The sequence below is a fragment of the Pteropus vampyrus genome, unplaced genomic scaffold (assembly GCF_000151845.1).
Source record: "Pteropus vampyrus isolate Shadow unplaced genomic scaffold, Pvam_2.0 Scaffold74, whole genome shotgun sequence".
Lineage (NCBI taxonomy): Eukaryota > Metazoa > Chordata > Mammalia > Chiroptera > Pteropodidae > Pteropus > Pteropus vampyrus.
Window position 1 is genome coordinate 6039021 of NW_011888855.1, and position 27000 is coordinate 6066020.

General features: G+C 35.3%; 1 protein-coding gene across 1 annotated transcript; it reads right to left on the reverse strand.

Moving 5' to 3' along the window:
- Positions 1 to 328: 328 nt before the first annotated feature.
- Positions 329 to 25998, reverse strand: SAR1B (secretion associated Ras related GTPase 1B). The gene is made up of 7 exons (XM_011362325.2): positions 25842 to 25998; positions 17548 to 17623; positions 13911 to 14030; positions 10271 to 10336; positions 8654 to 8757; positions 7513 to 7644; positions 329 to 5598 (listed from the first exon to the last, which is right to left on the reverse strand). The coding sequence occupies exons 2-7, from the start codon at positions 17603 to 17605 to the stop codon at positions 5482 to 5484; spliced, it is 597 nt and encodes a 198-aa protein (XP_011360627.1). The 5' UTR covers positions 17606 to 17623; positions 25842 to 25998; the 3' UTR covers positions 329 to 5481.
- Positions 25999 to 27000: the final 1002 nt, after the last annotated feature.

Genomic DNA, 27000 nt, shown 5'->3' on the forward strand with positions numbered 1-27000 from the left:
TCTGGTGGGATATTTTTCCTGTGTGTGTTTTAAAACTCCCAGGAGATTCCGATGTATATTAAAGCTAGGGAACCTTGATGTAGACAAAGCCAACTGGTTGCCTTATTTTTCACACTTCAACAGAGCCAGCATTGTCTTACTTCAGTGTGCCCATGAGTAGTTTTCAGTCTTATAAGGCAAACTAGGCCTTGGTATTTAAGCAAAGCTTCCCTGGAATTCTCGTACAAAGAGAAAGTTCTATTATCACATCATTTCCAAGTCCAAGAAATTTCTAATAAGCAAAATGAAAATTACAATTGAATGATAAAAATGTAACTCGATACTAAAGTTTTTCAGAGACCAGGTTAGCATTTTATTTTTCTATTCCTGACACTCATATTCATAGGGGGTGAAGAGATGATAGAACATAATAAAAATAACATACAAACACAATTCAAGAACATTTAACCAACCATCTATTGTAGTTGGTCTTTGTAAAATACATAAAGGTAAACAAACATTTATATAAATTATGCTTAACAATCCGTATACACTGTAAAACAATTGTTAAAATTCACACTAAGTTGCTAGTGCAAGCAGTGGTGTACAAAAGTGCAAACAAGGTTAGTGATGAAAAACTTATCACCAGCTTACCACTTCCACATACTCTGTATTCGGCCAAATACTGAAGGCTTCACCATGGAAAACACACTTATAGTCACTTGACTACATTCACCCCGAGTGCTCTTGCCTCAATATGGCAACTGAGTTCAGGTTAGGAGCAGCAGGGAATACAGAAACCTGTGTCAAGTTGGCCATTCTGTTGTGAGTCCTTATACTTGATAATGGAAACAATTCCAAAGACAACTTGAATGTCAAAAACTGTAGAACCGTCACCCGCTTTCACCCCCCAAAAACGTAAAGCTAAAATTAAACCTAATTTCCCCTCCCCTATTTGAAATGCATGCTAAAGAATTCATCCACTCCAGTGCAGCTTTTCCAAAAATAATAATGCACAAAAGCACTCAAAAGCCTTTCCCATTTCTGCGCTAAATCTACTTGGGGTGCGTGCACTCTGAAACAAAGTTGAGTTTGGATAAGTTTGCTTAGTTTACTTTGATTACTTTGGATTCTATTTTTTAAAAGTGTGGTCAAAGCCCTGAACAATCAATCAGTGGTATTGAATATATTAATGTTCTAAGTTATAATGACAAAAATTAGTTGGTTCAGAACTGCACCTTCAATAGACTGTAGATTCCCTTCATACTTGGGGATTTTTTTTACCCAGGTATGAGGGGATGCTTGTAGGGTTCCGTGGAAATTTGGTTTTAGCAAAATCCCAATTACATTACACAGGGGCACAGTCCCACATTACAAGGGTTCCTTCTTGTTTTTCCTTTTGTTGTTACAAAGCACTAATCTGCATTTCAAAAAAACAATAATAGAAATGACCAGAAGCATCAACATGTAGCTTTGAGAATTTAATTCTTCACTGAAGATATAGTTTTCTGAACTCATATTTATAGCATAAATATTAAAGGTTTATAGAAAATCTTTAATTCTCTATTAATTTTATATTAAGGAATTTGTATTTGCTAATCTTTTTTAATGCTTTCTTGGAGATTTTTTAAAGCTTCACCAACTTTTACATGTTTAAAATGATCCAAACAATATACTCTAAATACAATGAACACAAGATATTTTGAGAAACTTCCCTTTATATTAGCTATTCTCAGTGTACTATGGTCAAAATTTATTTGGCAATAAATCCTTGCAAACTTCAGTCATGTGACTAACAAGACTGAAATACCACCTTGAGTCACATACCAAATACAGTTTCAGAAAATGTGAACCTTTCTCCTGAAACTCTCAAGTCATGTCAACTAGAAGTACACTGTTTTTAAAGATGGAACATGTGAAAACGCTGGGTTTTGAATGTGACTGATCAAATCATTTTGCAGAAAGCAAGAAATGCTGTTATCACAGCTATTACACTATTTAATTGATTTACAAGTAGTTTATGGACTAGAAAGCACTAGAGAAGAGTGAGCCAGTTGAAAACTAAGGAAAAGAAATAATATTCCGCTTATTTGTTGTAAACCACCGTAAATTTGTACATACACAGGCACACAACACTAAAATTTAGATTGATGCTGGCAATATCTGAACTCATACCTCTTTGGCACTTAAAGATACTATAAGGTTACTTAAGCAATGAAAAATATTTTTTTCATATACAGCAGTCCTCTTATCCGTGGTTTCACTTTCTGAGGTTTCAGTTACCTGCGGTCAACCACAATCCAAAAATATTAGAGATTCCAGAAAATAAACAGTTCATAAGTTTTATATTGCATGCCATTCTGAGTAGTGTGATGAAATCTCACACCATCCCATTCCACCCAGGACATGAATCATCCCTTTGTCCAGTGTGTCCACGCTGTGTAAACTTCCTGCCTATCAGTCACTTAGCAGGTGGCTCAACTGTGTATTGCAGTGCTTATGTTCAAGTAACCCTTATTTTACTTAATAATGATGGCCCCAAAGCACACAAGTAATGATGCCGGCATTCAGATGTGCTAAAGCCAAGCCAAGCCGTAAAGTGCTTCCTTAAAGTGAAAAGGTGCGTATGTGTATAGGAAAAAAGTTTATATAGGGTTCAGTACTATCTGTAGTTTCAGGCATCCACTGGGGGGTCTTGGAACTTATCTCCCATGAACAAGGGGGAACCACTGTACTTTAGGAAATGTCTATGCCTCAATTTAAAAAAATGCTATACTCTCCATTCTAAAAATTCACTGATAAAGAATTAATTTAACCACTTACTCAAAAGTATAATTACAGCAGTCATTGAAATAGGTGTGGGGTTAAGAATTTTTTTTGAAATATAAAAGTAGCCTAAGGCTTTGTATTTTTAGTTTAAGATTTAAGATTTTAAAACATCTTTTGGACAGTGCCTGATTTACATGGAATCCAATGTTAACTTATATATAACAGTATTAATGATTATATCTTCATGCTTTACAGTAGGAGATACAAAATTAATCTATATCCCCAATACGACCATTACCTGCAACATACTCCACAGGTGCATACACTTACTTGCACAGGCACACAGAATAAGTTTTCCCCATGTGCTTCTACTGTTTCCTGCCGGTCTCTTGAAGGGGAGCGGGGCTGTGTGTGCTCTGAGGAGCTCTCAGAGCTAGATGGTAACCCGATGGCTAGGGAACTCTGCAGGCCCATATCCCCGGAGCTGGGAGGAGAGCTGGTTGCTGCTAAGCACAGCTTCCTTTCTAAGGGTTCAGGCCATTTGAACCTTACATCATTGGGAAAATGTCCACAGTTTAGATGTGATCCATAAAGTGACTCTGTTTCTTTGATCCCAGTGTCGGAACTAGAATGAATTCTGGAGCAAGATATTTTGTACCAAAAAGCACTTTTTCCCCTCGAGAGAAACCAGTAAGCTTTTTTCTTTATACTAATTCATGAGATAATTAACTTCTCAAGTATCACAACAAATTCTAGGAAAAACCTGAAGAAAGGCATGTCCCTGTAGGTACTGAAGACAGATACCATTGAGAGGCAGTTACTTTTAATAAGGCTTAGTTCTGTTCAGTCAGGACATCAGAAGTGAGTGCTTCAGACATATCTGGAAAAATAAACCAATAGGCTGAAATGTCATTTCCTACCTTTTCCATGTTGCTACTGATGTTTCTAAGCAGGGAAGAAGCTCTTTTATTTTTGTTTAGAAGGAAGCTAAAAGTTAAATACAGAATTGCCAAATTACTAAAACCAAATATCATGTTAAGAAATGACCTTGTTAGTTTAAACTGGTAATTCCTTCCAGCAGTATTTCTCAATCCTTATCTGCCTCACATGTTACATTACTGATGACAGAAAGGACTACAGTGACTCTGATTTGACACTAGCTAGAGAAACACTAGTATTAAAGTTATTCTTGATAGAATTGGAGCAATCTAGTTTCAATGGAATTGGTTAAGTATACTATAAAATCTTGGTTTATAAACCAAGAGAAATCTTAAGCTTGAGAGTCTTTAAAAATACATATTTGGCATTTATCCTTCATCTTATTTTACTAATCATGGGACTCTCAAAAACATGGAAAAAACTCAATTTCTTAGGAAATTAAAATGTTTTAAAAAGCTCACCAAAAAAATTTTAAGTAAGTCTATCAATGAGGCTTGCAGACACTATCACATGGTAAGTATTATATCTAAAAATAAAAGTCTTTGTGCTGTAAAGAGATAGTTGAGAGCAACTAAGAAAAACGAAAATGAAATGTAAGCATTCATTTTCTTTCTATCAAAATGTAACATGACAAAGAATGCAAAAGAGCTACAGGACAGGGGCAAAATCCCTACATGTCTCAATGACAACTGAAGCAGAACAGGCTTTTTTCCTCAGATATACAAGGCCTCTACAATGAAACTGCACAAGGTCTTACTTGTCACTTGCCCTGGGAAGTACCATGAAGTATAAAGAGACCAAGGAGTACCTCTAAATGTTGGGAGACTGGTGCCTACAACTACGTTTGGTGAAGAGGCACAGATTACAAACCAGGCACCAATAAGACGGGAGCACTTCAGAATTAGACATCTGGAATTGAGAACTAGAGAGAGGCCCATCACACCAAAAATCAACCTTGTGTTGAACCAGAAGATGTGCTTTTCTTCAGACGGCTGAGCCCACAGGGACTACAATATGGACCCTATTGGCACTAGTAATGGTAGTGTTACCAATAAAAATACACATGATTCAGAAATAAGTGTAGTATAAAGTATAACCAAGCACAACTTGTCTTCTGGTAAATGCAAAAGCCTCGAGGGACTTAAATATTATTCTAAACATTCTGAAGCAATCTCCTTTCCAAACCACCACCTCATGTATAATATTAAATACTCAAAATTTCAGAGTATACTAGCTAGATAAGACACATTCGAATGAAACATTTGCCCAACAAAGATGCCAAACATGAGGGTTTGTTTTATTGCATGACGTTTGCATAAGAAAAAATACTGAAAACTGTAAGGCATCATGCAATTATCAATAAGCTAATTATCAACTGTACACTTAGGTGGACATATAATCTAAAATTTAAAAACTAGTTCCAAAAAAGTACATAAAAATTTAACATGATGAGCTTTTAATTATGATTTATATTTATAGTTTCATGTTGTTAAAAAGTGCTTCAAATGTACTGCTGGAAAGTTGCTCTTTATAAATGGCGCTGGGGGTAATGTCAGGTTATAAACTGTAAAAACTAATTATCTTTATGGAATTAGAAAGCTAACATTGTGATAGTCAAACTTACTTGAATCAGTTTTGAATTCTCACTCAAATTAAGTTGATATAATATTAATAATCTAAAAAACATCTGTTTTCTAACCAACAAAAGTCTATTGAATTCAAGTTATGCACGTTCAGCAATCAAATCTCTGAGTAGGCCTGAATGGCGAGACCTGGACCCGATGCAGGTTGGTGTTAATCGATGTACTGTGCCATCCAGCGGAAGCCTTCTCCGTAACCTTGCCTTTTGAGCACACTGCACATGAAAACTTCTAAGGGCCGGGCATTCAGTTCTTTCAGAGATACACTGCCCTAGAAGAGAAGACAGACATCACGTTGGATGACCCCATGATGAAATAAAAACTTCAGTAGAACAAAAGGTGACTTTGATAAAGCCATAACTGTTTGGCATCCAAGTCCCCTAAACACACAGGAAGCCCCCTTTTCTTCCTCGACTTTAGGAAAGAATGGGAAGGAGGTGAACTGGTGAGGCACACAGAATGAAAATAATCTTTAACTAGGAAAAAAATTCAAGTTACCCAAACTGGCTTCACAAATGTTAAGAACGAACATTCTCTGAGCAGGTTTGTGACTAAATAAAGCTTTTCCTAAAATTAATAAGGAATTGAGTTATTAAAAAGACACACAAACAGATTAAAGACTATGTTAAGAGTCTCCTTCCATAGACTGTGGTATTTCTATACTTAGAGAGAGTATATGTAAACCAAGGAAATTGTTTGTAAAATAAGAGATTTTTCAATACTAAGGTCCCTCTCCCAAACACATCTTGGTAGAAATGATATAAAAATAATGTATCTTAAAGCTTATTATTAACCCCAGAATGCTCCTATGCCCGAGTTTACATTTTATTTTTATTTCTGGTGAACCCAGGGCCAAAACACTGAACTAGGGGCCTAAATACACTACTGGTATGCTTAAACATTCAAGTATATTATTTGCTAGCGAATTCTGAAAATTTGTGATAAATAAAACTTTGAAAGCTTTCATTTAGTTTCCCATAAACATTACATTTTTATCACCAAGAAAAGGTCTCATTCAGTGGTAGAAAGAAAACAAGTGAGGATGTTAAAGACCCAAATGTATAAATGAGGTTTTTTTAAAATTTAAATATAGGTGGTATACAATATTATATTTGTTCCAGGTGTACAATATTAGTGATTCAATATTTTTATACCTTAAAATGAGATCACTCTACTAATTCTAATAATCATCTGTCACTATGCAAACTTATCACAGTATTATTGACTGTATTCGCTTTCATCTTTCTCACCTATCCCCCTCATCTCACTCCCCCTCTGGCAACCATCCCTTTGATCTCTGTTTCTATGAGTCTGTTTTTGTTCTGTTTGTTCATTTGTTTTTTTTTAATTCCATATAGTATTTGTCCTGCTCTGACTTATTTCACTAAGAATAATTCTAAGTTCATCCATGTTGCAAATAGCAATTTCATTCCTTTTATTATTGCGTGATGTGATATTCGTGTGTGTGTGTGTGTGTGTGTGTGTGTGTGTGTGTGTGTGTGTGCGCGCCTGCGCACGTGCACCAGTTTCTTTATCCATTCATCTATCAATGGACACCGGGGATGCTTCCATATCTTGGCTATTCTAAACAACGCTGAAGTGAACAGAGGGGTGCACATGGCTCTTCTTACTGTTTTCATTTTCTTCAGATAGATACCCAGATGTGGAACCGCTGAATGATAAGGTAGATTTACTTTCAGTTTTTTGAGGCATCTCTATGCTTTTTTCCACAGTGGTTGCACCAGTTTACAATTCCACTAACAGTGCACAAGGGTTCCCTTTTCTCTACACCTCACCAACACATGTTATTTTGACCTTTTGATAATAGCCAATCTGACTGATGTGAGGTGGTATCTCATTGTGGTTTTGATATGCATTTCCCTGATTAGTGATGTTGAGTAAATGATAGTTTTTAAGCAGCACATGATAATGGGCTTGGACTATAGCTGGACAATAGTAATTTAAGAAGGTATTTCATTGTACACATGAAACTAATATATCAATTATAACTCAGTTAAAAAAAAAAAGCCAGACTGTACCAATTGTACTAATAAGCATGATTACCATTAAGGGTAGTGTTGTAATAAACTATTTTAGAAGATCAAAATAAATAAATAAAATAAAAAGACATTTATAGTGCTGAATGAAATATTCACACTTGTGAAACAATTTTTTTTTCTTTTACCTTTCCTGTTGTCTGACCATATAAACCAAACATCTCTCGTAACCTCTCTTCACTGATGGCTTCAGGTCTGTCAATCTTATTCCCAAGAATCAGAATAGGCACATTAGCAATGGTTTCATCTGTCATTAGTGACTGAAACACATAACAAAATGAAAAACAAGATGTTAATATGAAGCCATCTGAAGGGCTTATTATACAAGGTACCAAATGGGTATCAAGGACTCATTCTCTATCACAATGTCAGTTTTGCTAACTTTCTTTGGCAAACATTTTAAAGTGAGCTCAATGAACCATCAGCTCAATTCTTCTTTCTCCCTAAGGCTCTTTCTGTAGATGGTCACTCTGCTTGCTCTGTGAATCAGTGAGGTAAAGTGACGAGGGCCAACACCTTGAAAATGGGCAGACATGGTTTCTAGTTCCACTGCTTCTGAGTTGTGACATCTTAGACAAATAAGTCTCAATGAAGTTCAAAGAGAACTACCTTATGGAGTTGATTTGAGAATTACGCAATATGCACAGTGCGTGGCATAAAACAGGATCAAGAATTCCTTGAACCTGTTCCATGACCACAGACTCTACCTGGACTTTTTCACATGAACAAGTATTTGTTTGCTGGCTCTGGGCAGAGGCATTGTCAGGTCAACTTTCAGTCAAATCACGGACCTGTTCCCTCTGGGGCCCACATTTGGCACTGGCCTTGCCTACTGCTCCTGAGCCCCTTACAAAGCATCTATCTGGGGGAGGGGCGGTAAGGTAGCTATACATGGCCCTGCTCATTCCCGGAAGTGGTGACAAAGATAGCATGTTATATGATTTCCAGGTTCTAGCCAACTCCTGAAGAAACTGGCATTCTAGGATGACAAGGGACTCAAGACCAAGTCGCTACTGGCGTATAGCAGACATGAAATTTACTACAAAGGCATACTCTGCACAGAGTGAGCTCAAGTCTTTAGGAAGGAAGTCTGTGTTAGTACTTCCTCAATAGTTACTCTGCATTCTAAGTAACCACTGAGCTCCACAAATTGCCAGGAGTTAAATCAGAGACTGCAAAAAGCTGCACTCAGATACCCAGACCTCCAATTTATTTCCTCAGGCTTACCAGAGTGATTCGACTATGTTTAGTTTTAATTATTTAACTTACATCAAGTTCTTCTTTTGATTCTAACAGCCTTTCATGGTCTGCACAATCCACCAGAAATACAATGCCATTGATAGCAGGAAGGTAGTTTTTCCACACTCTTCGAGCTAATAAAAATAATCAGGAGTTAGATTTTATTTGCTGGTCAAACCTAGCAGATGCTTGATGAGACCCCAATAAGATATCAAGTGTAATTACCCCTTAGCTGCTGCTACTTGACTATGTATTCAAGATAATCTTTAACTCAATGTTGCCAAAATCTTTCCAGAAGAAATTTCAGGCTTTTCTTGATTGTGGGCAAGTCAAATACTTTACTCTGTCCTCATTTTCCCGTGTTAGAGATATAATTAATATTTGCTACCAATGGACAATGATGCATGTTCACTGGAGAACTGTTATTATATTTATATGCAATATTCATTTTTTGACATTTCTAGATTATTAGATTTTTTTTTGCCAGTGACAAATTTGGAGTCAGTGGCAGAAGGAAATTAGTATTTATTAAAATAATAAAAGCAAACTGTTCTACTCATAATAGAAATAACAAAGTCTATGAAACCATTAGGGTAATTTTTTCCATGACATTCTTTTTTAGAGGAGAAAACAGTTTTTGAGATACCCCAGAAAAAAGTATCTTATTTTCTTTGACTTCAGTTTTAGGACATACATTAAAAACATTATAGAAATGAAGTTTCAGATAAGCTCCATTAGGTTCTAATTCTCTCTAATCATTATATTCCAGAAGTTACTTTATATTTCAAACAATTATGTCTCAAATGTGCTTTCACTAGCCATGACCACTTAAAGTCTTTTCAACTATTTGTCATATGAGGTTTTTAGAATGCCCACTCACTTGGAACTATTCTTTATTTATGAACTACTTTGTGCTGGATACTGCCAAGTCCTTTTGAGGATATAAAAAATGAACAGGATTTTAGTCCCAGAAAAGTCTGGGAGAGGAGATAAGACAGTCTTTCCAAACTTGCAGACATGTACACAAATGCACTAAGTGGCAGTATGGCTGAGAACACTCCAAGCTGGCAGCAGCTTCTCAGAAAAGGCAGCAGCACTTACACTGGGCCCTGAAGGTGGGTCACTCATGTGCAGATGGAGATGGCATGAGCAAAAGCACAGAGGTGGGAGCACACCAAGAGGGTTTGGTTTTGTTGGACTAAAGAGAACAGGAATGGGAATAGTGGGAAATAGACTTGAAAAGTAAACTGGAATCAGATCATAGAAATCCCACATGCCAGGTCAACAAGCATGGACTATAATTTGTAGAAATGAGTTAGCCACTGAAGGTTTTTCATACGGAGCAGTAACATATTCGTAACACGATTACGACAATAAGTGTGAGGTAGATTGGAACAGGGAGAGAATGGAGGCTCAATTTACTCATATGGTTTACTACCAAAAGCGATTCAGACTTAAATTGACTAGGAATATCACGAAAATCACTCTTTGCTTTTAAAGCATTTATCTGGGGGTAATAATTCCTAAATTTTAAGTCCATTCTGCCCTTCCTGGAATAGAGTGAGATTTCATGCACTGGAACATAATGGTCACATTTTTATTAAGTTGAAATAAAACAAAGCTACTATAAGAGACGGAGAATCTTACCTTGAACATGTCCACCCAGATCAAAAGTTGTAAAGGTCATGCCAGCAATGGTTAGTTCTTCCGAGGCTAAATAATAAAAAATATTTTTACAACATGCAAATCAGAAATTCATTCATGGTATATACTTCTACTTAATGTTTCATTTACTTTAATTGCAAATAAGATCAAATAAAATATTTAGGAACTGATAAAAGAATTCTTTCTTATAATTAGATATACTCCAATTCATACTGACAATCTAACACAAGTAATAGTAACATTCAATTCTAGTATTCACTACCCACCACAAACCCAACACTTATTTTTCCTTCTCTATTTCTCCTGCTAAAAATATTAATCTATTCAGACAATTTGTTGTGAATTCAAGTGACTGTTCCAACTGAATAATTTTTTTTGCAAGTCGCCTTAAAAGATACAGATGAAATAAAGAATTCTCTCATGGCTGTCATATTTTGCAGGTAACAGTCTTTAATGACTAATACAATTGTAAAAAATAATTTTGCCATTATTTTTCCAAATATTTTTTCTGGTCCCTACCTTCCCCTTCTGGGACCTCATAGGGTAGCTAGACAGCTTGATATTGTTCCGCAAGTCACTGAGGTGCTTTTTATTTTTTTTTTTTCCAGTCATTTTTCTCTCTCTGTGTCATTTTATAGTTCCTATTGCATTGACTTAAGTTCACTGGTCTTTCTTTCTGCAGTACTGGCACTAATTTGCTGTTAATCCTATCCAGTGGAAATTTCATTTTGAATATTCTATTTTTTATTTCTAGAAGCTGCATTTGGATCTGTCTTATATCTTTCATTTCTCTCATTATGTTCATGTTTTCCTTAAATCCTTGAGCATATTCATAACAGCTATTTTAATATCCCTATCTGCTAATTCCATTATCTTTGTCACTGCTGGGTCTGTTTCCACTGATTGATTTTTCTCCTGGTTATGGATTATACTTTCCTGCTTCTTTGCATGTCTAGTAATTTTTTTGATTGAATGCTGGATTTTGTTGTATTCTTTTGAAGAAAGTTGGACTTTGTATTGGCAGGCAGTTAAATTGCTTGCAGATCAGTTTTTAAGTTTTGTTAGGGCAGATCTAGAGTAGCCTTTACTTTGAGGCTACTTTAACTCCATTTCTAAAGTATGATCCTTCGGAGTCTCTATCGAAAGCCCTGTGTATTCAACCAGGTCTCTCCATTCTGGCTGATGGGAACATGAACAATTCCCAGTCCCATGTGAGCTCTCAAAACTATTGGCTTATGGCTCAGATACAATTGCTTTCTCTCTAGAAATTGTTCTTTGACTGGCCATGTGGAGTTTTACCCTATGCATACACAGAATGGTATTCAGCCATGAAAATTTCTGGAGTTCTTTCTCTGCAGAGCTCTTTCCTCTCTGGTACTCTTACCCAGCAAATTCTAGTCACGTTAGCCTCCCCGATGTGGCAAGACTACTGGGTTATATTTGGGTTTCTTCCTCCTGCACTGTGGTCTGCAAATTATCTCCTGTGATAAAGTTTGAATAAAGAAGGGTTTGTTTTCCTTCTCTCAAGAATCACGGTCATGTGCTAGCTATTGCTCAATATCCGAAAACAATTCTAGTATATATTTTTGTAGTTTTCTAGTTGTTTACAGTGGGAAGGTAATTCCAGACTCTGTTACTACCTCATGGCCAAAAGCAGAAGTTCCCTACAATTACAATGAAACATTCAGTGTAATTTTTAACTATTCAGTATAACTGCTAAGGCCCCAGAGTAGTTAATCTTGTTAAAAATTCTGTATGTAGAGTGCCAACTGAATAAATAGTACAATCTGTGTTCAAAGTGTGTTCCTTTCTACAAGGAAAAGTTAATGTTTGGATGTAGTTGGCAAACTGCCTGTATGGTTATACTCCCCGTTTTATTAAAAAATCCAAGTTTGACTGATTAAGATATAGAACACTGTTAATGTCCTAGGAAGTTTCCTCTTGTCCCTTCCTAGACAATGCCCAACTCCACTCCCAGAAGCAACCAGTGATCTGATTTCCATCACCACAGGTTAGTTTTGCCTGTTCCAGAATTTCATATAAATGGCATCATACAGTATGTAATTTTTTGTGACCATCTTCTTCTACATAGTATATCACTAGTTTATTCCTCTTTCTTGTTGAGTAGAATTCAATTGTTTATCCATTATTTTTTTTGATGAACATCTGAGTTGTTTCCAGTTTTGGCTATTACAAATAAAGCTGGTACAAACATTCTTGTACAAGGATTTTGATAAATATATGTTTTCATTTCTCTTAGAAATATACCTGGCAGTGAAATTTCCAGATCACAGGGTAGATAAATGTTACTTTTGATTAATTGAAAAATATAAGTTGAAATGAATGTGAACTGCAGGAAGGTTGAGATAGCATCTATTTTGTGCCACTGTTTTTACTCTTGGTACTTAGAACAATGACTAACATAAAGTAGGTGCTCAATAAATATTAACTGAATAAATAAGAGAGCAACATCAAAAAATTAAAAAATGACTTACACCTAATATAAGACCACTCTGTAGTGTCTTCCAATTCTGCTGTTTTTTGCAGACAATTTTATATACTCAATTTTACCATGATCATTTTTTCTTTAACAGTATTGTTCTTGTATCAGAATCTTATTTGCCAAGCCCCACTTTCTTCTCCTAATATAAAAAAAGATTTATCAATTTTATGAAATCTTCCTTTTCCAACTTCACTAATACTGTTATAGATAAAGTGGTACATTGTTTTGTTTTGTTCTCTTTCTTGTTCTTTGAATATTTACTGAACTAAATAACTATATTATCTACTTTTTGGTCCCGTTCTCAATTTTCTACTCATTATTAAGGCCACACTCATTATTTCATAATTAATCTATGGATTAACTTGTCCTTAAATTCTGTGTCTACTTGAGTCATGGTCTTTTCAGCAGTAAAAGTGAGGTCATAGTTATTTATAAGTTAGGCTTCTTTCTAATAATTTTGTGACTTCACTTTTTCAAAAGGTACCCATTACATAACCATATACACAAAATGGTATGTATTGATTGACATTCATTATTAATGCCTTTCAGGTAGTCTTTCTTAAAGCACAGTAAATTATTTTTAAATTGTTTTAAAATGTTCCTTTAATGTATCGATACATGCCCTATTTGGGGAATAATCGTATGGTCTTTATATTAGATATTGTTGAAGTTGTGAGGACTAGAAAAATAACTGGTTAAGCTGTGAGTCACCAGCAAAGTATAAGAGTATCATCTGTTCACTGAATAATGATCAAAATAGTACAGTTTTAAAATTTGAAAGAACTTTATGTAAACAAAACAATGGTGACTATTTATAGCCTAAACAATATTTGGTTGAATAGACCTTAATCATGTCATAATCCCTGAGACAATAACTTTAATTCCTCTAACTGAAGAGGGTGTAGTAAGTGCTAAGAAGATATGAGTATTATTTCAAGATCTAAATATACTCCCTGGGACTTGGGTCACTATTATTTACTATACTATTTTAAGAACAGGTCAAATCACTTGATCATAATTTATCCACCACAAAACACCCCAAAACAAAAAACCTTTTGGTTAGCACCTATGAAATGGTATCACTTGATAAAATAATAACATATAGGAGAATACACTTACTGGGATGTAACGTTGGGACATGTTGTCCAAGTCTGTCATCTTTTAGCATGTGTAGCAATGTTGTTTTTCCCGCATTATCCAATCCAAGGAATACCAATTTACCAGTTTTCTTATATAATCCTGCAGAGTGAGAGCTATGATTAGTCAAAGTGAATCTGACACAGATTTATACAAATAAAATGACCTTCAATAAAAGTATAATATTAAGTTTAGTTATTTAGATACTGTTCCTCATTATTCCAGATTTTGGATTAAAAACCACCTGTCAAACTTTTGAACTTTTAAGATTTTGTAAACTGGCCTGAATAAGCTTGGATTTCTAACCTATTTTTAATTTTGAAGAGTTATTTAAAATCTATTATGATTTGGAAATTCAAATAATTAAAAACTAAACTTTGTCAGTATCAATAAATGTGTGTGTTACCTAAACTTAGCTATAGTGCCAAAATGTGGATCCCCTTGACCATTTAACGGTAGATACTGTATCCTCTACTATACATACAAGATGTTAAATCGCTGACATCATGTATTTATGAAGCTAGATCAAAAGAAAAATTAAAGAAATTTTTCATTGAAGAAAATCAATTATTTTTGACAATAAAAATTACAGTGAGTTTTTACAGCAAAGTTAAGTTCATTGTCAAATTTCCCTGAGAATAAGGTTAAACTATTCACAAGACTGCATAAAACTAAGCAACAATGACAACAACAAATGCACGTAATTTTAGATCTATCAACCAAGAATTGATAAAGTGGTAAAAACATAAAAGACAGCATTGAGCAAATTATAGTAGACTGGCATTTACCGTGAAGTTCCATCTTGAGCTTTATTATTTTTCTTTAAAGATGTTTTTAAAAGAGTAATTTTAGGTTTACAATAAAAGTGAGAGGAAGGCACAGACTTCCCATGTATACCCTGTCCCCACACATAACAAAGCCTCCCCCATTATTAACAACACTCATAAAAATGGTACATTTTTAACCAAGGGTGAATCTCTATCGACACATCATAATCACCCAAGTTTACCTTGGGGCTCACTCTTGGTGTTTTACATACTGTATTTGAACATAGGTATAATGACATATATCTACCATTATAATATCAAAGATTATTTTAATTGCCCTAAACATCTTCTGTGCTCTGCCTATTCATCCCACCCTACCCCCACTGTCCAGCAACTGCAGATTTTATTGTCTCCATATTTTTGCCTTTTCTATAATGTCATATAGTTGATATCACATAGTATCTAGCCTTTTCAGATTGGCTTCTTTCACTTAGTAATACACATTTAAGATTCCTTCATGTCCTTTCATGGCTTGATAGCTCTTTTTTTTCGTGCTGAATAATGTTTCATTGTCTGGATGCACCATGGGTTATCCATTCACCTACTGAAGGACATTTTGGTTGCTTCCAAGTTTGGGCAATTATAAATAAAGCTGCTATAAACATCTGTGTGTAGGTTTTTGTATGGACATAAGTTTCCAGTTCTTTTGGGTAAATATCAAGGAGCACAACTGCTGGATTATATACTAAGACTATGTTTAGTTTTGTAAGAAACCACCAAATGGTATTCCAAAGTGGCTGTACAATTTTGCATTCCCACCAGCAATGAATGAAAGTTCCAGTTGCTCCACATCCTCATCAGCATTTGGTGGTGTCAGTATCTGGATTTTGGACATTTTAATAGGTGTGCGGTGGTACTGAACTTTATTTTTCATCTGTTCAATTATCTAATGCCCATTGAATTACATGAGAACAAAGGATATAGTAGCAGCTCAAAAAATATTAACTCAGTCACCAAAACAACTTTTAAAGACATTAGGCAATTACAGATTCATGCTACTCGTTTTCTAACAAGTTCATCCAAAATAACACCTAGTTCTTTATCCACATTTAAGTTTAAGAAGTAAATCTTTTGAAATCCTAATTTTTTGATCACTTACTGGTCAACAATTCTGATTCTATAGGGAAGACTGTCTTCCATATTTACTTGAGCTAGGATACTACACTAGTCTTTTAATTATGAATTCTGAATAGTAATTTCTTTAAACATTTCTATTCTTAAAAGGTTTCTACACAGATTGTTTCTAACCAATGTAATCAATCTTCCCACCCTAACTTAAATAGTAAAAGTGTATTGGATAAGATTCCAAAAGGGAACATCTAGAACATTTAAACTTTAATCTTTAAAGTAGGTTAAACTAAATTCTTATTTTGTGGTAGGCACTGTTAAGCACCTATATATATCATTTCACTTAATCCTCAAAATACCTCTTTGAAGTAGGCATTATTATCCTCTTTTTTTACAGAAGGAAAACAAAAGCTCAGAATTAACTTGGTCAAATAGTGAAATCAGATCAGAAATGTGAACCCATGTCTGATCCGAAAGCTTTGGTTCATTTTCATTTCTCTACACTGCCTCAATGTTAGCCATATTAACCTTCTTGCTCCCAAATGTGATGCAATCTATTTTGTCTTTTCAACATAACTCAGCATAGATTCACTGTTCTATAAATTGAGAAACAGATTCCAACCTGTTACAACCCCAAATCCCAGTATAAAAAAGTTTAAAACTCCTATTTCTGACCCAGTTGTTTGTAAATATGTGACAAAATACTTTGGTCTGATGAAAAAGTTTAAGAATTATCTTAGAGGTAGTATAGAGATCTAACACTTGGCCAGCATAAAATAATGTGAAAAATTTTGTTTTCAAAAAAGAAAAATAAACTCTTGGTTTTTAAAAATCTGCAAATATTAATATTCAACTAAGAAATACAGTGACAAAATTTGATCTTACATTTTTTCCTTTTAATATATAGTAAACAAAATTTATATATTTTCCAAACAAAATTTCCTTCATTATTATTCTGCTTGTGGAGAAATAAGTATTTATAAAGGAGATACCATTGCATAAGTATGGCTGTGGCCAATCTGAACCTATGTTGACCACTTTGTAATTATGTGAAATGCTTCTCTTTCTACCAGTTCACAAGATGATTACATGGAGACTAAACTTAGGGCAAAATTTGAAAATGGGAGACTAGAAATATTTTCATTAATGATTCCAATAATAAAGTTGTATATATCCCAACATAAAAGTTAATCAAAAGCTTGTTTCAGTAAAAAAAAATGTGACAAGTGTCAATAAAAGAATGAGAGGCTATGATTTTCCCTATCTTTAAAATCTATAAAAGAGAGGAAGATCACTTGCTGGATTAACAAGTCTCATTTAGAAGATTATAAACTGCTATTTTTGATATCACAGGCACTGTATGAACCATGGGTTTTTTTTTTATAATAACGAAAATAATGCATTGAATTCCTATGAAGATTAAATAAGACAGAGCATGTAAAGCACTTAGGTAAACTGGCTAATAAATGGTAACTATTCCTGTTACTAATATTCCTATGAACAACCTTAAGAAGTAGGAATTATTATTGTTACTTTACAGATAAGAAAGCTAAGGCTAATGTAGAAAAAGTAATTTACCCAAGATTGCATTATTTATAACATGTTTGTATGATTTTAAAGCCCGCATCCGTAACTACTGGCATATAAAGAGGCTCTAAACAAATAAACAATTTTACATAAGTAGGCTTAAATGGATAACAATAAGAACGAACGACCAACATTACCTAAAAACTGTAGCACACTGCTGAAACCACTGTAAATCCAGTCAAATATGAAGGACATATCCAAATCTTATAAGGTCTGGAAAAAAAGCATTTTGAATTTAGTAGTCAAAATTAAACATCAATATACAATAAATGCGAAGAACATTAAATAATCCTACAACCACCTTACTTCAAAGAATTAAACACTCTTATCCAGGTTGCTCTAACCTGATTTATTCTGATGCATAAATAACAAAATGCCACTAAAATACTAACTAGGACCATTATTTCCCCTTCAAAGTAATCAACATGAAAAAGAATTATAACAGCCAGGACTAGAAAAGATATGGTAAAAGAGGCATTGTTAGTGGTGGTGTAAATTGGTACAAATCTTTTTTCAAAATCAATTTGGCAATAATATATCTGTTGATACCATTTGACCCCAAAATTCTACTTTTATAAATGTTCTAAATATAAAAAACCGTTATATATAAAGATGTGCATCAACATGTTACATAAGAAAAATTTTGGAAATAATCCATGTTCAACAGTAAATTAAATATAGTAGTATGGCCTATGGAATATTTACCAAAACAATGGAGTGGAGGGAGGAAGTGCAGGGAGAACAGAGAAGAAAAAAGTTTATGATAATGAAATAAGTTCCAAGTCTGATTATACCCATATGGAGTAAAAATCCTTTTTCTATTTCTGTTGGTTTTTTGCAATAGTTGGTACCAAACAGTAAACTTCTGGGCTTATTATCTTTACATTTTTCAAATTTAAATCATATTACTGAATGTTAAAAAATTCTTAAATCATAGTAGAAAATTCAGAGTATAGTTCAATTCAGCATTTAATAGACTTGTGCTTGATAAACTAATAGCATTAATAATGGAAAACAAGAGAAAAAAAAACCTCTTAAGAAAGACCACATCAGATTAACGAAGTTCATTTTCTAGAGCTGAATTAAAAACCTCAGGCCCAAAACTTGGGCCAAACCCAAAAAGTTTGAAGGGCTGTGCTATCTTTGACATTCTTTAGACAAAGTATGACACACAAACAATACTTTTTTCTTTAACCACCTCTCATTCCAGTGGGATGGATGCCAAGCTTGACATAGACGGGCCACCAAACTCAGAATTCCTAGAGGATGAGGTGTTGAGACCACATTGCCTTTAGCAGGAGACAGAAAAAAGAAACAGCTAACCTCCAGTTTGTACAGAGGCCTAGCAGTATTTACCATGAGATTCCCTGGATCCTGGCTAGCCTCTCCCCTCTTCTTTACTCTTACTTCAACTAGCATGAGCAGAATTTTGTTCTTGAAACCAGCTGATTCCTGATTAGACTGAGAGACTGGCAAAATATGAATAGTTTCGTGTGTCTGTATCACAAGCCAGAGTGATAAACAAATCTGAGACTAAATTTAGGCATCTGGTCTTTATGGTTGCTACCCGTATATAAAAGAATGAGACTACAACAGCAACATATATATACAAGAATCTAATATCTTAGAAGTTCTTATTTTATTCTAGTTGAAAATTACACCTCCTATTATCAGTCTAGGTCACGTAGAAATTGAAACTTATAGTTAGAGAAAATATACACAAGGGGCTTATCTTTTTTTTTTTAGGTACGATACATGTTTTTCAAAGAGAATATAATTTTCACTGTAGAGAATCAGATATAGTGGTGTGTTGAGATATTTTATTTAATTCAATACATGTTTTCAGAGTTCATATTATATCTAAGGTCCTCAGCTAGACACCATGGAGAATACAAATATTGATAAGTATGGCTCTGTCTCTCAAAAAGGTTAGAGTCTAGTGTGATGTTAGTCTACACCAATGTGATTTAACTGAAAAATGTTAAAATTGAATAGGATATTATCTAGGGTGATAACAACTTACCCTATAGTTTCAAGACTTATACAAACACAAAGAAAAAAACGCCTATATTATAAATCATAAACTATTAGATTAATGATCACAAGAGCATAAAAACAGAATAATAAAAATAAATAATGTAACAGGAGAGGGATAGTATGTTCATGAGTCCTGCTTGTCTCTACATCCAAAGTCCTATTCACATAGTTCTAAGGTGACAAGGTGCAGCTAAGGAACAGTTTCTTGGAGATTAAGAGTTTGCTAAAAGGTTGTGAAGGTTATACATGTGCAGAGATGTGAAGCTGAATGCGTACAGCAAAAAGTCAGGTATTGTTAGATGATATGACTGGGATTAGGGAACTGCAAACAGAGTAAAACTCAATGGCTGATAATTAGTGAAGTAGGAGCCAGAGTGATAAATCTGAGACTAAATTTAGGCATCTAGTCTTCATGGTTGCTACCCATATGTACAGACATAAGAAAAAAATACTGTTTCAGTCTTTCAATTTCATAAAGCAAAGCAAAACAAACAAAAGCAGCTGCCATTCGCTGAACTCATAAGCGTTATGGTCTAGGGGTTAAGAGAAGGCGCTCTGGAGCCAAGACTTTCCCACTTACTATCTACCTTAGGCAAGTAACTTCACTTTCCTCACTTATAATGATAATAGTAGCAACTTAATGAGGATAATAGTAGCAACTTAAGACAGCTATTGTGAAGATTAAATAAATTAATACACACAAAGCACATGGCGTAAGCATTCAATATTAGCTGCTATTATTATTTCTTCTACTATATGGTCCACAGTACTAGGAACTTTATATATATCAACACTAACTACTCCAACAACCTTTCAAAGTAAATATAGTTCCCATTTTACAGGAGAAAATGAAGCTACAATAACTAAAACTCAATTATTAGTGATTGGCACATGTAAGTTTCAAACCTGAGTCTTTCTGATTTACATGTCCATGTCCTTTCCCTTACATTGCAGTGGCTCTCTAAAGCTTTATAAGTTTTAAAGGTTTATATTTGTTTAAATGATTATGTATCATTTTGAAATCACTCCAGCTCACAACTTTGACATGTAATTCTTTCTTCTCTCTCGCATCTTACATTTATTCATTCCCCAATTCTATCGATTTATGTAGTGAAATCTCAAATTTTCTTTGATTTTTACGAGACGCCTAGTTAAGAACATTATGTCACATTCCTAAACTACTATCTTAACTTCAAAGTTTGTTTCTACCCATTGTACGTGCCCTCCAGAACGGTTTCATCAAAATGTCATCTTGGACTTGACTTGTTGCATAGTCAGGGTGACTATGACTCCCAATTTGCTGGGGAGTCTCAGAAGTTATCTCAGTGCAATTATTAGTACTGCTTCCTTTCACTCTCAAAAGGGTCCTGATTTAGGTGTGAGATTATGTGGCCATCCTATACACGTGGATAAAGAGCCACTGGAAGTTTGTGAGCTGAGAAATGATTCAATCAAACTGTTAGTCCAGTATTCCAGAACCTCCACTAGCTACTTTTCCAAGCTTAATACATATTACCCCCACCCCCCACTTGTAGCTTTCCCTGGGTCAAAGTAAACTGCTTGCCATTCACTGCTGGTGACCTATATTTTACCATCTTAAAACCTCTACCCATTCTCCTTCCCAACATCAGAATGATCGCCTGCCATCTCTGCCTAACATCCTCCTGCCTCAAGCACCAGCTAAATACTATGGAAAAAATGAGTTCTCATTGGTCTTTAAGGGACAGATAGGGCTAAAGAACCAACAGAACTTGGGAAGGATAAAACAAGAAAAGACAGTAGCAACAGTGGAAAGGAAAGGAGTTAGCCCCATCAAGTACAGCGAAAGAGATGTCACGGCTGGCTTTAGTGACAAGGAGACAACTGTTGAGAGCATGAGCACCCTGCAGTTTGCACAGTAGTACAGGAGAGCCTAAGGCCAACACTCAAAGCACAAGGGGGCCTGTCTCCATGATTCATTAACTATGCGACCCTGAACAAGTTACAAGTTTCTTCTGCAGAATCTTTCAGGGTATTGTAAAGATCAAATGAGATAAAATGCACAAAATATTTAAAATATGGTTGTTATTACTAGTGAGAAGTGAATGGGACAGGAGACTAATAGGTGGAGGCAGTCAGGAGAGATTTCTCTTTCAAAAAGATTTTATTCTTAAGGGTGAGATGAGTATGTTGATAAACGGAAGGGATAGAGCTAGTGGAAAGGAGAGGTTAAAGATGAAGAAGTTAACCAAAAAGGGGCAAACTTTCAAGAGGAGCCTGGGCTGAGAGCACATCTCTTCCTCCAAGATTAGAAGGAAAGAGAGCCAGGAATCTGACTCCAAAAGTAAGAAATGTAGAGAAATTCCGAAAAGAGTGAGGATTAGAATAGTTACTGCGTGGGAAAAGCTCAAGTTAAAAGATCGTTAAAAAGAGCCAAGTGCTTGGCTGGGGTTGAAAAACATTCACAGCAGTGGCAAGGATAGGACTAAAAAAAGAGAAGAGGAATAGGAAATTGAGTACTAGTGAGAGAGGTTGAAGCGATCCGATCAGAAGTTCAGGCTGAGTGGACAGTTATAAAGGCAAGCAGTAAATGGCGGTGGGGTGAGGATCACAGGCAGGCTTCTCACAATATAGAACTGGGAGAAGAAGGGGAAAGTCTGTAGTGCAAAAGCTGACAGATGTAGTAAAAAAGTAAGAGAAGTGAAAGGTGCACGGAACTTTGCCAGCAAAGTGGAGGAGAATTAGAGAGGATTGGATCTTGGTGGTGGCAAGCTCCAAGGCCTGGCTCTGGCAGACAGCTGAAGAGAAATGGAGGTGAAGGACATGGGAAGCCGAACTACAGGATATATTATCTACACTGGCAGACAGTGGAATCACCTAGAAGAATGGAGGGCCTTGCTATAGTAAGCAAGACTAAATCAAGTAGCAAAGTCCTCACTCAAGATGACTGTTGGTAGGTGAGAGATATGACTAATGGAAGGTAGAATGAGGTCAACCTTGAAGGAAAAAGGATTTTTTTGCATAAGGATGGTACCAATTTGCTGCTGTAACATTTGTCCCACGAGAAATAATCTAATAACGTCTACAGGGAAACTCTGATTTAGTAGATAAATGAGATATTTATATTTCTATAAAGTTGTGGTTTCTAAGAACTTTAAAACAAGCTATGAGTCATTAGTCATTTTAAAGTAGAGATAAAAATGCCTAAGAATAAAAGTTACTTAGCCACAAACAGATACCTGAGCCCTGAGAACAGGTTACACAACACCATGAACACCCTATTAAGACATGTGAAGAGCAAAGGTCAAGAACAGGGAAACATATACACGTCAGCAGATTTATTTATTACACAAACACCAAACAGAATAAATCCCTATGCAGATTAGAAACGTGATCTACTCAAGTAACATGAAAACCAGTGCAAAGGGTGTAATAGAAGAGAATCTCTTAGATTACAAATAACTTCTTATAGCCTTGTTCCATTAAACCTCTATGGATGATTCCATTTATATGAAATGTCCAGAATAGGCAATCCTTAGAATAAGTAGATTAGTGGTTGTCAAACAGGAAGGGAAGGAGAAACCAGGAGTGACTGTTAATGGGCACAGGGTTTCTTTTTGGGGGGATGAAAATGTTCTGGAATTGGATAGTGGTGATAGTTGCACAACACTTTGAATATACTAAAAACACAGAATTGTATTTATAAGATAAAGTTTATAGTATGTGAAGTAAATCTCGATAATGCTATTATAAAAAAATTAAAGTCAAACTAAACAATTTACATGGGCTTTTAATAGTTACAACAAATTTATATAAGTAATTAAGCAGAACCAGTTAGGTATGAACTTTAAAAAAATATACATAAGAAAAAAATACATATAATATGACATAATAAAATACTCCAAAAAATACTGCTGATTGAAAATTAAAGCTATGATAGTACAAAGAGGCAAATACAACATCAGAATAGGATTATAGACTCAATACATTAATAACTTTGGAAAGTAAAGGATGGAAGAGATGTAGTGAAATGGATAGAGTACCTGTTCTAGAATTTAAAAAATATGATTTAATATGATTCATTTGAAACACTATTATTTCATTCAGAGAAAGCCAATTTCTCTGAGCTCCAGTTTCATCCTACATATAATGAGAATACCATTTGCCTCACAGAGTTGTAAGAATCAATAAATATGATAATGTACCTGAAAACACCTTAAATACTATACAAGATGGTATTAATTCATTCAGACTAAATTAATTGAAATTCAGTGCACACAACTTTAAATGTCAATGTTCAAATTAACTTCAATATTAATAACTTCTAATATGAAAAAGGTTTTAATGATACTCTGATTTTACTTTAAATATTAATAACACCATCATTGATTGTCACCAGAAAGGCACTAGACTAGTTTCTTTCAATTCCAAGTAAAACAATTTCACTAGAAGTGGTTAATCATAATTTTCTACTTAATTGTGTCAGGTTTATGATTAAAATATATTTTAAAAATCCATGAGTATACTATCTGTAAGCTAATTTAGGAATTATATACACCTCTCTCTTGAATTCAAATAGTACTACATATATAAAAAAGGCCAAACTCTGACCATGTTTTGTAGAATTTCAGCCTTATGCATCACTAAGGAGGGACAGTTAAAATGTTGAATGTTTCAAGCCAATGCTGCTTTACAAATATTTTCCCCTAAAATTGTTAGATTTTCTTCTTATAGTCTTTAAAGTTTTGAAACAGTGATGCAAATTAAAAACTCAAGAAAACATTCTAGGATTGAATGCATACCAATCATAAAAACGGAACAAGACCTTTTGGTTCATGTAATCAACAAAAAGTATATACTCAAGTTTCCTGTAGGAAAAGAGATTTTCGATTGAAAGAACGTTAAATCTGTGACAAATATAAATAGGATTTTTTTTGAGAAAACAGAAAAAAAAATTATTACGAAAAAGTTATTTGTGAGTCTGACTACTGAACTTGCCGATACCAAATTAAGAAAATGAAAATCAACATAATGACAAATTCAATTCTCATAATACTCTTAATTAAAAATTGTTCTAAAAGCTATACACAAGGAAGAGAAACTTTTCAACACTGATTTTAAAATTATTTGCTTAGTAATTTTAGCAGAGAAATCATTTAAATGAGTTTCGGCCACGTGTACTTAAAGAAAAGGGTGGAGAAATGACTCATTACTATAGAATTCTGATTTGCAAGCTTCAAATGATGTGGCAGTGATTTTTATTTCTGAGAGCCTAATCTTTTATCTCAATTTTCTGATTGAAGTGCAAAGAAAGGAAGGTTAAAATGTACCTTATTTAAACTGCTAATCTTCATAATTACTGACAACACTTGTCTAACATTTCTAAAACAAAGGCAACACCTTCTCTGCAAACTCAGAAAAAGCCAGTAAACTATAATCTTAAATTTCAAAATATTTTGTTAACGAATGCAAATACACTAAACAATATCAGGCGTACACATTGCTTCGATATATCAGCACCAATTATTGACAAATTGTAAATTTTCCTTTATCCCTCATCTGTAAAATAGAGATGATACTTACTACCTTCCTTAGTGGGTTGTTGTGAGCATAGCTAGCGCCTTACTCATAGTAGTCAATAAATGTTCCTTTCCTTTCATTTGTTCAATGAGACTTACTCTTAACTGGTATTTGACCCTGAACATAGGATATTCTTCAAAGTAAGACCCGTGGTAATACTATAGAGCTTGATAAAGAACATGCAAATATATTAGGTTTAATTTTTCAAGATAAAAGGATCTCTTCATTTTGCCCAATGTACCAAATATCTTAAACTCCTGATGAGTTTGGTTCTCCAACGATGTCAGAGTTTTCGTGTTGTCAAAACAAATTTCTACCTTGTTGGAAAATCTTGGAACAATTTATAAATCATTACAGTTTTCCCCCAATAGTGTATCTTTTTCTTACTCAAGTGGGACTATGGCAAAACATTAACTACTACTAGTAAAGAAGCTTAATCTGCCCCTATACTAATTGAAAGAGATAAAAACAACACGCCGCGACAGTCTCTTGCGCTGTCAGAGATTCTCCCAGCCTTCGCCTTAGCAGGTGAGGAAACTGAGGCCAAGGGGAAGAAAGGGCCTGCTTGCAGTTTAGAGTCATCTCGTTCTTTCCTGAAATAACCCACTGTTTGAGAGCAGTAGTGTTTTGTCCAAAGAACCATCACAGAAGTCCCTGCGTTTCAGGAAAGGAACCCATCCTGCCTCGCGCCTGATTCCAGCGCGGAAAACAGGCGCCCCTTCCTCGCCCGGCCGCAGGCAGGGACTCGGGTGAGTGCTAGGCCCCAAAAGTTCGCCTTCCCGGTGTCCACAGCTGCCGCCCTCCCGTTGTCCCAGGAGAATTGGCCATCCCTCACCTGCGATTGGAGAGAACACAATTCTTTGCTTGGTGTCGGCCCTATACCCTCCAAGACCGAACTGCAAGATACGATGGCTGCCGCGGACCCAGCTCGCATCAAATCCTTCCGGCCGGCGGGTGCTTCACTCCCGACTGTCCGGAGGACTGTAAGGCCGTGCGCCCCAAGTTCCGCCTCCTTGGAGTTCTGCAGCCAATCCCCCGGCTGAGCGCTCTTGCTGGCCTTCCCACAGCCGCACCAAGGGGCTTCAGGAGCTCCAAAGGGCTTCAGGAGCCGGCAAGCCTAGGGAAAGAAGGAAACACCCAGTACCTAGCATGGAGAAATTATCTGTGGCATCGTTTTTTAAGAACACACTTTTAAAGTACAGCTGTTTCTTGAACTTACAAATGATTTACAAAATGTAACTATATGCCAGATAATGTATTGGATGATCGGTGTTGAGCTTTAAAAAAGACTATTGACTGCAGTTTGTTGCTAATGGATTAACGTTACCTTCTTTAAATATGTTTAAATGGGAATATTTTGGTGCCTTGAATGGAAATGCGATGACAGTGCTTCCAAGATCGTTCTTGTCTAGGTAAGAAAGTCCAAACCTGTAAAGAATTTTTAGAAAAATGTATTTGAGCCAAAAAGAAGATATATCTGGAAACCAGATCTCAACAGACTGAGAAAAATGCCTTCTAGAATGACAGTTTGCGGTTTCTTGCATTTGGAATTAAGGAGGAAACTAAGTAGGATTAAATGAAAGTGGGAGAAAGCAAGGAGAGGATTGGATTACAGAATAGATAACAAGATGATACGCTCCCTTGAGGGTGGTTATGCCTCTGAGGGGTCTGAAAAAGATTACTCTGGCATTTCAAAAGTGGTTAACCCAGATGCACAAGAGCAATGGACAGGGCTTGCTTAAAGCAAAGATAAACCTTTTACTAAAGAAATTATATGCCTGGGATGTGACTACCTACCTGGGTGTGACCTGTTCCAGGTAGGAATGTATGATTGGATCACCCTGCGAGGTTACTTTCAGTAGAACTTTTTCATCCACAATCTCAAGCCTGGCATACTAGGTGATGGGGACAGAAGGAGGAGCTGTTTGGGGACTGAGACAAATGTTATTAAATAGATTCCCAACAAAGCCTGGAACTGACCCTGCTGGACTCCC

What these genes read in the sequence shown, in the direction of transcription:
- SAR1B (XM_011362325.2), bottom strand. Translation starts at nt 17,605, where the DNA reads ATGTCCTTCATATTTGACTGGATTTACAGTGGTTTCAGCAGTGTGCTA. An exon ending in TCTGGGTGGACATGTTCAAG is followed by an intron (nt 8,758 to 10,270) that starts GTAAGATTCTCC and finishes TATTTTTATTAG; the next exon opens with CTCGAAGAGTGTGGAAAAAC. An exon ending in AATCAAAAGAAGAACTTGAT is followed by an intron (nt 7,645 to 8,653) that starts GTAAGTTAAATA and finishes TATGTGTTTCAG; the next exon opens with TCACTAATGACAGATGAAAC.